The sequence below is a fragment of the Chelonia mydas genome, chromosome 12 (genome assembly GCF_015237465.2).
Source record: "Chelonia mydas isolate rCheMyd1 chromosome 12, rCheMyd1.pri.v2, whole genome shotgun sequence".
NCBI classification, from domain to species: Eukaryota; Metazoa; Chordata; order Testudines; family Cheloniidae; genus Chelonia; species Chelonia mydas.
In genome coordinates this window covers 23,523,582-23,536,424 of record NC_051252.2, presented here as the reverse complement: position 1 = coordinate 23,536,424, position 12,843 = coordinate 23,523,582, and the positions used below count along the sequence as shown (strand labels likewise).

Here is a 12,843-nt window from a genome sequence, read left to right as displayed (position 1 = left end):
TGAGATGAACATATGAATGGTGTGAAAACATGAAATCCTTAATGTGTAAAAAAGAATGCAGTTTTAATGGAAGAATATGCAATTACCTGCACAGTGTAGATCATATCAAAGTTACTTTTTTTTTTACTTGAAACGTGCAATAAAAAGCACCATAGCCTGTAATTAAAAGTATATTTTTAACTAATCTCAAGAATTGTGAGTGTTGAGACTCATAAGTGTATACACATACAATATTCTATACCAGAGTAATGCTTGGAAACAAGAACTCTGTCAGGAAAGAAATACATAAAGAGAATGGGTAGAGTGGCCTTAATTACTTTTTCCTTTTGTTTTTGGGATCTCAGATACTCTTTTATATCAAATGACGTGTTTGTTTTTTCTTTGATGCACTGAAAATAAAAAGGAGTTCGGGTTGTGCTGCATACAAGCACGTGGAGCCATGGGAAATTCCATTATGTAAAACAGTTTTGTGTTGTGTTAAAAATAAATCAGGTGTAGAAATGTTCTGTTTGAAATAGTGTTTGAGACATAACTAAGGGAAAAGCAATTCATTTTTGTAGTTAATGTACACTGTTAGAAAATGTTGATTGGGCAAAATTTATGCTCAATATTATTAAAATAATGCAAGTCTGTTAAAATGCATGTGACTTCCTTTGCAAGCTTGCTGTGTTAATGACAAATGAATGCCAACAAAACATTTTCATCTAAAAATGTTCCTTATGTCCTGTTACTTATAATATTGTTTCACTTTAGAAGCATATTTGGTAATTCTATGGTAATTCTACCATAGGTTTACATATTATTTCACTTGATTATTTTTTTTTGTTTGTTTTATTCTGTTAAGTTAGTCTGCTGATTTGCATGAAAAATGACTAACCTAACCTCATTCCTTGTATTCTTTTCTTTGAAGTCGGGTGATTAAGACAGACATGGAGTTGGAAGTTCTGCGGTACACCAATAAAATATCCAGTGAAGCTCATAAAGAGGTAATGGATCCTTTACTGTTAATAATTTTTGCTCTTAGTGTAACTGTAGTATTCAGAAAATGTTCCCATCAACCTGAATTGCTTAGTAATGAAATAATGGAAGAGTTGGATAGAAAGAGGAGGATAATAGCCCTCCTATTATAGCCCTATAATACACCTTACATTGTCCTTGAGCTCACTGGCTCACTTATGATGTGGAGGAAATGAAGTTTTTGGGGGGCAGGAGGCTGGAGTGTCAGTGGATGGTAACTGTTTGCAATCTATGTAGTTACTATGTTCAGGTATACTCCCATGCACTTGTGGAGGAGGCCAACAGGTTTCTAGCCTGTTCCATTGTGAGGTCAGAATTTTGGAGGCTGTGCACAGTCTGCATAGTCCGGATTGCTTGTAGCCTGAGACAGTCAGCAGTTGCTCTCTGTGAGAGTTTTTCATTGCCTTTGGTAGAGAATATTGATCAGCTCACCAGAGGATGAGCCCCTCATTGTTGAGACTGTCAGATTGGGATAGGGCAAATGCCCGCCCATGCTCGGTTGAATGTCAGGAGGAATTTTAGCTCAGACCCACTGTTTCAGTTGAGGTCTTTGGGAGTGAGTCTGTCTCAGTTGCTAACTTCACACAACACTGGGCCAGCAGTAAGACTTTCAGTCAAAGGCCATAAGTTGTTGACATTTTTATACTATTATAGCATGTGAATTTCTTCTCTGAGGAGAGAAGTCAATGACAGACTCCAGTGAAGCCTGCCACTACATGGTTGCCTGGTCTTAATTCTCCTCTCGGTTCTTAATTTAATTCACTTGCAGCCAGGAGTTTTAGCATAATGTTCCCCCTCTTGGAGCCTAATTTATTAAGTCCACACAAAATATACAGTTCTTTTGGCCCTTACAGTCTGAAACCCTTCTTTCGTCCTCATTTCCCTTACTTCCGAATTTCAAACTCCTCCCCTGTCTGCTGCCCAGTTCCCTCTGATTATCCCTGCTTTGGCCTCATAGCCCCTCTGAAGAGACTTTCTCATAGCTCTTTTCCTAGCCCCACTCCCTGGGCCCAAATGTCTTTTGCCTTTGGGACACGGTCTCCAGAGTGCTCCTTTCTGGAGTGCTCTTGACTCCTGGGAGACTTCCCTAGACCAGGGGTTCTCAACCTTTTCCCCCCCCCCCAGGGCAAGCCCCCCCCACCCCAACATTCTATAAAAACTCCACAGCTCATGTGTGCCACCAGAACTGGTTTTCTGCATAAAAGCCAGGCTTGGCATTAGGGGGTAGCAAGCAGGGCAATTGCCTGGGGCCCCAAACCACAGGGGACCCCGCAAATCTAAGTTGCTCAGACTTCGGCTTCAACCCCAGGTGGCAGGGTTCAGGGCCCTGGGCTTCAGCCCTGCACAGCAGGGTTTCAGCTTTCTGCCCTGGGACCCAGTGAGTCTAACACTGTCCCTGCTTGGTGGACCCTCTGAAACCTGCTTGGCCCCCTAGGGGGCTGTGGACCCCTGGTTAAGAACCACTGCCCTAGACCACTAATATCCTGGCTGGCCACAGCAGAGCCTCCTTTCTCCTCACTCTAGGATCCCTCTTTGAGCTAAGAGCACTTATTTTTAATTCTCAGCAGGTGATCACTTGATTCAAGCACCTGATTATCATCCTCCTTTTAACAGTTCTGTCCTTTCTGAGATTTTTATCTCTAGCAGCTAGCTGCCTAAAACCTTCATAATAAAGGCAACGATCAATGAAAGAAAACTGCTAAAATAAAATATCTCAATGAACGTCTTCGTTTCAGATAACAAAATCCAGATGTGGAATCTCTTGTGGGGAGAAAAACCACATGTCAACTTCAGTTACTTTTTTCAGTGACTATAGTATTGTAATTAAATTTTTGTAAAGCTGTTCCGTAATTCACTTCCTTCCGTGTTTTACAAAAGTGAACCCAAATCCAACAGAGCTTTCACAATTAAGTTTTGACTTGGTAGTATTTTGATTATCCATGTCACTTTATTCAGGTACACTTAAAACTACTGAGCTTATTTTATTGCATGAAATTGAAACTATTCATAACTATTAAAATAATAATATAGTTTGATTTCTAACCTGATTTTTCATATATTTCTAATTATATTTTAATATAGATGTATAGGTAAATGATGTATATAATATATTTTTAAAATATAGGTTCTCTGAAAATCAGTCATAAGTGATATTATCTTAATATACCTTCTTACTAAGAAAGTCCCATGTTAATATGTATCCCATAGGTCATGAAGGCAGTAAAAGTGGGTATGAAAGAATATGAGATGGAGAGGTAAGAGCTCCTCTTTCTGCATTTTTGATAAAAATAGAAAAAAGTATTTATGTTAACAGTAAAAGCAACAGTTGAGGAAAAGCAATATTGTTGACTGAAGGGAGATTGAGAGCTCATTGCTGTTTCAAGATTGTGTTTGAAGCATTATTTTTATTATTTACCAGAGGCATTTGATCAGTTTCAGCCATGCCTTTGATGGTGGTTGATTATCTTTGGATATGATTTAGTGCAGAATAATTCTGTTCTTAGACTTTCTGTAATTTACAGAAACTTTACAAAATAGCCAGTATTATTGCTTGAATGTATCCAATAAAAGTTTTAGGGGTAAACATTGCCATTATGCCTGTTATGCTTACAGGGCTACATATGAGTATTTGAGGCGCTCATAAAATGTTCCGAGGTGCTCAGTTACATTTCAGCTACAATTAGAGGCAGCCCTGCTTACCCTATGAGTTTCACTATGCTTGACCTGTGGTGGAAGGATGAGGGGCTCATCCTCTTACTCTCACATTAGCTAGTGGGTATTATCACATTTCTTGAGACGAATCATTTGGAGTACTGTGCATGTACCTATGTATTCACTAATAACATGCACTATGTGGTACATTATTTCTGTCTTTTGACCTTGCCTGAAACCATAATGAAGCTTGTCATACAGTATACTAGGAATAATGTAACAAATGAAATCTGAAGCTAGAAGGCAACAGTGTTTACCAAACCACCGAAAGAAAAGGTGAATTTGAAATGGGAGCATTTTAGGATGGTACCAGATTTAGAGTACTGGACAGCCACTTAAACAAGGGATTGACTTCTGTTAATTGAATAGACTAGTGGCATGTCTAGATATGAAGGTGATAAATTTTCAACTTCTTTATCACAAGTTTCATCCATTACTCATCAGCAATGTAACTGTCCTCAAAATTGCTTTATAAAAATGTCCATTGTAGCAATAATATTTACACAGTGCTTTCCATCTTCAAAGTACTTGCAAATTGTGAGATATTTTTCAGACGTCTTTCTTGACAGTTGTCTGCAGATTCCAGAATGACTTGTATTTTGCTATACTACAGAGGTCAATTGCAGGTAAAATAAGGAAGATCAAGAGAACTTGATATTTGATATCTTTAAGAATTGGGGCATAAGGCCTCTAATTCTACTGAAGAGTAAACAATATGGGCAAGCATATTATTTAGAAAGTTATTTCTAAATAATACAATATTTTAATAAAATGTACCTGCTTTATTGAATATGTGTTAAACTGTTTTGCTGAGTACAATTACATATCCTGCAAAATCTAACGGGGAACAGCTCATAATGTGTGAGCCTCAGCCTCTCAAACTCTGTTGACCCATTCCCAACTGTAAACACCTACAGTAAAATTCTGGCTCCACTGAAGTCAGTGGGAGATCTATGAATGCCTTCAGTAGTGCCAGGATTTCATTCCTAGCACCTTTGAACATTATGATTCTGGTAATCCAGTCTTAAAACTGCATGAGGGATTCAAATACACACTCTATATTCCAGGGCAGAGCTTCTCGTTTCTCACTTTTCTCTGTAGCTAGCTTCTCCCATACATTGCCATTTTCAACAGATTACTTGCTGATGATGATAAAAAGGGATGTAGGCAACTGCCTATTAAACCCTTTTAAAATTGCCTTCTGTTCTTCCATTTTGATACATAAGACTTTTTGAAAGAGGTTGAGGTCATTCTATGATGAAAGGGGTCTCAGTGGGCTACCTGTATGATGTCGGCCTTTGTTATCACACTGGATAACTACAGTTAGAACTTGAGCTTCCACTATTATGCAGAATATCTTGCATGCTTCAGCTTTCATCATCTGATCACTATTCCAAAAAGAAGAAGGTGAATAATTTTAAAAATTTCTGAACCCTTTTGGGTAAGAGGCATGTCAATGAAGTATAAGGAAATACAATTTTAGAAAGAACCCATGAGATTACTCGGACTGCATGAAATACACCAGTTAATATAGTCTCATATATGAAACGTCAAAGAATTTTAAAAATGTGTATAGAAAGATATCAAGAACATACACAGTGGCCTTTTAAGCTGTTGATTCTGTTATTCAGCAACAAGCAGCTTGCATCCTGCAACTTAATCTATCAGAAATATATACCTTAGATAGTAGCACAGATTCATTGCTATGTAAGTTATCAGAATTATCATCAAAGCAGATCAAACTTTCTTTAAGAGAATAAAGAAGTTTGTCTGCTTGAAGAAGTTATTTTTCACTCTCCCACACCCTCATCCAAGGAATTTAGTTGTCACTCTGATGGCTTTCTGAACTATTTTTGCCAAATTCCACCTTTGTGTACACATGCACAAATCCAATCAATGGCTGTAGGTTTTGTGTGAAGATGTTTGAAAACAGACTCTGACCCTTACATATATATGTCTTGGAAAACTGCTTTATAAAACACTTTTTTCATATTGCTTTACTGTGTGTGTACCTGTGTGAACACACATGATCTACACCTGCCTTCTTGCAGGAGGAGTGGGGTAGCCATGCTAGCTCTTTTCCCCTCCTTTCAGATCCTGAGGGGTTGTCTTTCCCTTGGTATTTTGATCAAATATCCCTCCCTCTGAGATGTAGGGGATAGCAGAAAGTTTTATAATAGTCTAGAAAACTTCTTATATAATAAGCAATATAAAGAGAGTATATTTCCATTTCTATGATTTTTGGATCATTCTCTGAGAATTAATTGGAAGGAAGTATAGTAAATCATGGTAAACTCTCTAGATAATCATCCTTTTTTATTACTAGGGTGGAAAGCTAACTTTATAAATATGCTGAAAATATTCTGTATGATTAAGGCTTAGTGAATGATGTTAAACCAGTAACACATTAGGACAGAGGTATATCAAAATATCAGCATATTTAACTTCAGGCACAGTCAACCCCCCTTTTTTCAACTTGTTCTTTAAGTTTAATAACTGATCAGTTAACTTTAGAGAGACAGTCATGCCAATTATCTACAAATAGTGATTCAAAGCATGCTCAGTTGAACATAAAACTGTTTCTGTAGATCATGCTTTGGATTTGCTCTGGCATTGTTAATTAATCATTGTGATTATCTGGTATTTTAATTGAAAAAGCTCTTTACGATCAAGTTGTAGTACAGCCAATACATTATGTTGAACTACAACAAAAGGTTACCAGAGATCTGTTTAGCATGGGAGGAAACGTGAGGAAGTAATAAAAGCCCAGCAGTTCAGTCAAGCTGTTCTACATTAGTGTACTGTATCTATAAAACTATTTCAGCTGAAAGTGCTAATTAGGAAGCTATGATTATCTATTTTATCACCTTTTGAAATTATGCCAGTATCTGACCTTTCCTATGCACCCATCCATGTTCACTAGCCTCCAGTTACTGCTTTTCATCTGTTGTTTTTGTTTGGTTCATAATTTGACTTTGTAAATATTAAACTTTGTCCCTCTTATAGTTTCTATTTCTTATGGGAAGAGAAGGACAATTTGATATCTTTCTTTTTACTTTATATTCTGTCAGTTTGATTTGATCATAAAACAGTACAAAAATGCGTTGCTGTAATAGAGGAAGCATGTAGAGAAGAACCAGTCTACTTTATCATAAGCGCAATCCTATTAGCTGTTTTGTGTACTGATTTTTTTTCCCCTTTTCCTTTCTGCATGTTGTCCATTTTGCTTGTAAGCTCCTCAGACCAAGGACCTATCCGGGTCTATATCTGTAAAGTCCCTAGCAAACACCCTTCTGTGCACATTAAATTATAGTGTACTCAACATTGCTCCTGATAACAGGACAGATTATGTCCAGGACAGAATAATTATGTCTAATTAATTAAAGACATAACCTGAAGGTAGGACTTGGATAGTTGGATACCAGTTTATGTAGCCACCTCTGAATCCTTTGTAGCTGTGGAGACCAGGAGGATTGCAAAGCTGTTGTGCAGACAGCTTTAGGCTAGATTGTACTCTAGGGTCCTAATCCTGTCCTGAAGTGTGTGTGGGCACAGTTCCCAATGAAATATGGGGAGACAGATTGTGAGGAATGAAAGAAATTTGATTGATCCTACCATTTTGATCTACCACTGTTAGTTCAAATTATACCCTTAGTGGCACAAGAGCTGAGTACTGTCATATGCTTTGTATGAGGGTCATTTAGCAGGGAGCTGCCATCGCCATAAGTCTTCTGTGGAAGTTATTGGATGTGGATATATTCAAGGATGAGTAGACGCTGAATTGTATTGCACATTCCCTTCCAGAATCAGCATAATAAGAAAAGGCTGCCAAACCTTTCAAGAGACAGCTTTGTCCAATGGATAGAGCACTGGACTCGCACTCTGGAAGCTTCAGTTTTATCAGGCCCCCCCCCTTCTCCCTTAGAAATTTTTCCCATGGTACACACCACCAGTCACTGTGCAGCCATCCCTGTTGTGGTTGCTGATCCTGCGGATTCTCCACCACACTCAGCGTCTGCCTGCTCAGGTGCAGTCTCACTCCCAATCCCTGAGAGAGGACACAGGCTGGAAGTGGGGCAAGGCTGGCAGAGCCCTGGTGTAGGAGCTGGCCGCAAGACAGCTGATAGGAGGAGCAGCGCTGGCCACCCCACTGCCTGGTGCTTTGGCTTTTGAACCCTCTGTCATGACAGAGGGTCGGCAGAGCCAAACCTGATGGGGGGGGCCAGAGCTGCTCCTCATCACCTCTATGAATGATGTGTACCTCCCATAACGTGTGATATGGCTGCCGGTGCCAGTGGATTCTAGTACCAGTTCTGCTACTGATCTGGTGTGTAAACTTGGATGAGTCACTTCATCCATCTGTCTCTCTCTCTTCCTCTATTTTCCCTCCTGCAAATTTTGTCTGCCTTGTCTACTTAGACTTTGAACTCTTTTGGGGTCAGGGTCTGTCTCTAAATCAGTGGTTCTCAAACTTTTTTTTCCGCAGATCATTTGAAAATTGCTTAGGGTCTTGGTGGACTACTTAATAATCTTTCCAAACGTTGTTTGTACCCTTAGCTAACCATTGTAAAGCACTTTGGATAAAAGCGCTATATAAAAAAACCTTAATAATAATAAACATTTTTTGGTTCTACAAATAAAAGCACACAACTCATATTTTAATATTAGTAGTCTTAGCTTTCTAGTGCGATGGACGTACCCTCTCTCCCCCACCACGGCAGCCCCCTAGCTGGGGCTGGGAAGCAGGGGGGACTCCCCCTCTGCGGCAGCCACCAATCTGGGCTGGGAATGCGGGAGGTTTCTCCCTCTCTCCCCCACTACAGCAGCCACAGAGCTGAGGCTGGGAAGGAGGGCCGTCTCTCCCAGGCAGCTGCAGCCCTGGAGCTGGGAAAAGTCACCTCTTTCTCTGGCCCCTGCAGCCCTGCAAGTTCCAAATTCCCCCCACCCTCTCTTCTCACCCCACTGCCCCCTCCCACTTACCCCCTATTCCCCCCAAGGCTACCACCTCACCGTACATGTGTGTCTTCTCCAGGGTCCAGGCACCTAATTAGTGGAGCCAGGCCTGTGCAGCTCCACTAATTAGGTGGGTGGCCCTTCATTCTCTCATATCCGAACTATCCGCGGACCACCTGAATGGAGCTCGCGGACCACTGGTGGTCCACGGACCACAGTTTGAGAACCTCTGCTCTAAATGCTTGTACAGTGCCTAGCACAATGCGGCTCCGGTCTCATTTGGGGCGTCTAAGTGCTACTATAATAAAAATAAGAAGAAATAAGCTTAAAAGTAAAGATAATTAAAACCCACTGTCTCATGGCAGTGACATTAAGAATAAAATACTGAGAAGATTACTAGAGAGATTTTTCTTTCCTGGCTTGCAGTATTTACAGTATATTTCTACTCCCTACTCCACTTCACAGCTTGACAAACGGATTTGAGTTCTTTATCCTATATTCTTTTCAGTGTTGTCCCTGATTTCCAAGTCAGAGTTTAGACTATGAGATGAGTTGCTGTCATATCTGTCAATGTTAAATTTCCCCTATCTGTGAAGAATTGCAAGCACTTTCACGGATTACAGCTCTCATCTTTTATTTATCTCTCTCTTCTGCTTCGCTGGAACAAACTGAAATGCTATTTCTCTAGAAAAGGGACCCATTTTAGTTTCCTTTGGGTATTTCCATTTTGCCAAACAGGGATTCTGGATTTTCTACTTTCCACCTTTTAGTTGCTTTTGTTCTTTGAATGTTCCGGGGAAATCGTATTGCTCACTACAGCAATTGATCGCTAAACTTTTTGTATTTAATTTTTCATGCTAAGCTCAATTTACAAATTTTGAATTTCATTTCGGGTAGTCTAGTAATTCCTCAACGTGTTTTATGTACGTGCTTAGTAAATAAAAATGACCTCATTCCATTTACTTACAACAGACGTAGCACAAAAAACCCCACAATTTCTAGAAGATTGAGGAACAGGTAAATTCAGCTGATAATAGCTTCTGATACAGGAACAGATGTTACATTGTTCCATGACTGTCAATGGACTATGTATCTTACAGTTAGGAGTTGTTAGTACTGTGGAAGTGGCATGGAGGCATTTTGGTCCCTAAAACTGTTGAAAACTGTAGGTGTCCTGTTGTATAATTTGTAAAGATTGTGCATGTACCCTCCCACCCCCTGTTTTTTCCTCTTGTGGGATGTATAAAGAAAGCCTGAAATATGTGTATGGAGGGGAGTAAATATTGTTCTTTAAATTTTTTCTTGTTTTATCTTGTGTCCATAATGCTACAGAATTCTGTCATATACTATGTGAGATGGTTTAGTACATATCTGCATGCATCTGGGCCAATCTGCAAACTCCATTTTGTTTTGTGAATGCCATTTTAATTATAAGACTATACTGTCCATACGTTTATGCCTTTTACCCTTCAACTTGTGCTGAAACCTCAAGTGAGGTATCAGGAAAAATTCTTGCACCTACTGGAAGACTAACAATACAAATCAACCCAGAGTTGTTAACCTGAAGGATTCCCTATTCAAATGTCAGTACCAGATGACACCCAGAAGATCCAGCTCTGCAAAGCAGGCCCAGAAGCAGACAAGGCTGTGTAGTAGTAAAAGGAGAAGAGGAATCCTGGACCTTCCAAAAAAAGACACTAACCAAATCCCAAAGGGCTCTTGGATTGATGAGGAAACTGAGGCAGGGATTTGTGTGAAGGACTTGTTTTTCATAGGTCTATATGTTGTGCTGTCTAAGAGTAAAATGTGTGTGTGTGTGTGTGTGTGTTTACAAATTACTTTGTAGAATCTCTGTGGTGCTTGCTTTCACTGCCTTAGTCCCAAAGAGACAAACAGTAAAGCAGAGGATACACAGCTTCAGTGGAACTCTGGGAGCATGTATTAACTATTGGAGAGGTTTATAAGAACAAGCACTAGTTTCAGGACCTAGGCAATTGGATTTCAGGTTCTTCACAGCTGAGAGGTGTCAGATACAGGATCTGCATCTAGAGTGTGCCTAGAGGCCTAGAGCCAGAGAGAGACAGACAACTTGTGGGATCCTGCAGTAACTGTCCACCATGGGGAGCTCTTCTAGAGTTTTAACACCATGGATTTAACTTTTCACTATGTTAGATTAGATTATAAACTCTTTGGGGCAGGGACCATCTTTTGTTTGTACAGCACCTAGCGCAATGGAGTCTTTGTTCATGACTGCGTTGCTATGTATAACTGTAATAGAAAGATTTATTACAAATTGAACTTAATACTGAGTACTGTGCAACTTTTTTTGTAGAAGGTTGTGATATAGACATTCTTGGTTTGATGCTGGGAACCACAGCCAATGAGAGTGTGGAGGCACCACTCCGCACAGAGCCGCCTGCCACACCTCTGCCTAGGAGCAGAAGGGACAGGTCGCCCCCTGGATCCGGCACCCTGAAACCGCTCCCATGCCTCAACCCTCCATCAGCCCCACACTAACCGGACTATAAACTGGAATTTAATGAAGATCAGAAATGCCGGTTTATAGAGCTTTTTGGTTGGTGAAGTGCCGGATAAAACAGCTTTTACTGTAATTAAAAAGGTTTTCCTAATATCTAATGTGTTAGATCCAAGTTTAAAGTTATGTCAATGTGCTGTCTGACACTCTTCTATTATAACTTTTTGGCACTTACAGTATTTCATTATTATTTTTCTGTTGCTTACCCTTCTAGAGGCCAAAAGGTACAGAGCCTTGATTTTTATCTATGTTTTCAGTCTGATTGAAAATGACCAGCGATATAAAGCTGTAGCTCTTTCTTTGAATACATGTAAACTCAAACATGTCTACAGTAGTAGAAGAAGCAGCAGCTTTCTTTTCACATTAGTGATGTCCTCAATTTTTATTGAATCTAGCATCAGGATGACATATTGAGCTAATTAGCATTACTAATGACAAGCTAAGATTGCAGATATATGAAATGGAACTCATTGTAAAAGACAGCAGGCTGAGCTAATTATTCATTTGCTGTGGGTTTTCTTCATGCCTGCTCAGACAAGTCAAAAATAAAGATGCTACCATATGTGAGGCTTTATTGGCATTATGAACTAAGTTTTAAAATGTACTTTAATTGCTGTGTAACTGGAGAGATCAACGTTTTGTATTTGTTCCTCTTCTTTCTGTGACCAGAGCTGGTACATAATTGTGCTCTGTCAATGGAAGTCCTGACAACTTCAGAGTGGAATGTGTAGAATATGAAGATTGTCATTAATAACAACTTGTCACACACTGACCTTCGTAATATCAAAAACATTCTAGAAAAGTGCAAAGAAAATGAGGTTCTGCTCCCCACTTGCCACCATGGCCCCGTGCACACAATAAATTTTGTTACTCTGATGTGGAAAAAAAAACCACGTGAAATGTGATGGTCTGTGGAATCAAAGCCATTATGCCACAATAGTATTTCTCAATTAATCACAGCGCTGATGATGTCTGTAAAACATGTACAGGAAATCTTATTTCTTCAGGCCCTCTCCCCAGAATAATTTTGACTATTTTTACTATAGTGAGAGTTAAATTGTTTGTTCACATATTGTGAGCACCTACTCAGTGTGATGGTCTTTATTACCCACAGGGGAATAGTTTCACATCTCCTATATGAAAGAACACTAAGCTCGCTCTTAAGAATAGTTAAAGTATTCAAAAAGAGCATCAAGGGGTAAATTAAACTCTCATTTGGAAGTCTAAACTACTAGTACTAACTCAGAAGTACAGTAAGGGCTTTCTTATAGTGTATTGTGTACAACACTCAGAACCTCAAATATTCAACTTGAAACTGAAATAAAGATTCTGAACCATAGCTATTTCTCTGTACAGCCAGTGGTGATTATGTTGGCATTTTGGGTCACTGAATAGCACTCGTTTGTACTATGTGTTGTGGGGGTGGCCGTGTATTTGCTAGGAAGCATAACTAAACATGAAAGTTTAAGTTATTTAATTATTTCTTAGAGGCAAATCTGCCCTCCCATGGTTTGAAACTTGCATAGAAAAAATGAAAATACATCTGGAATATCAAAATTGGCTAAATTAAAAACCATTTGTTTTTACCCTATTTATTCTTCTGAATAATGAAATTTCCCTATGGT

The 12,843-nt window shown here is 39.3% G+C and overlaps 1 protein-coding gene across 2 annotated transcripts in view; it reads left to right on the top strand.

Moving 5' to 3' along the window:
* PEPD (peptidase D) overlaps positions 1-12,843 on the top strand; it is a 234,086-nt gene that overhangs the window by 73,621 nt on the left and 147,622 nt on the right. For both annotated transcript variants that reach the window (XM_037877714.2, XM_037877713.2), the window contains 2 exons: positions 911-986; positions 3,226-3,272. In XM_037877714.2, coding sequence (XP_037733642.1) covers positions 911-986; positions 3,226-3,272 — 123 coding nt within the window. The remainder of the gene's footprint in view (positions 1-910; positions 987-3,225; positions 3,273-12,843) is intronic.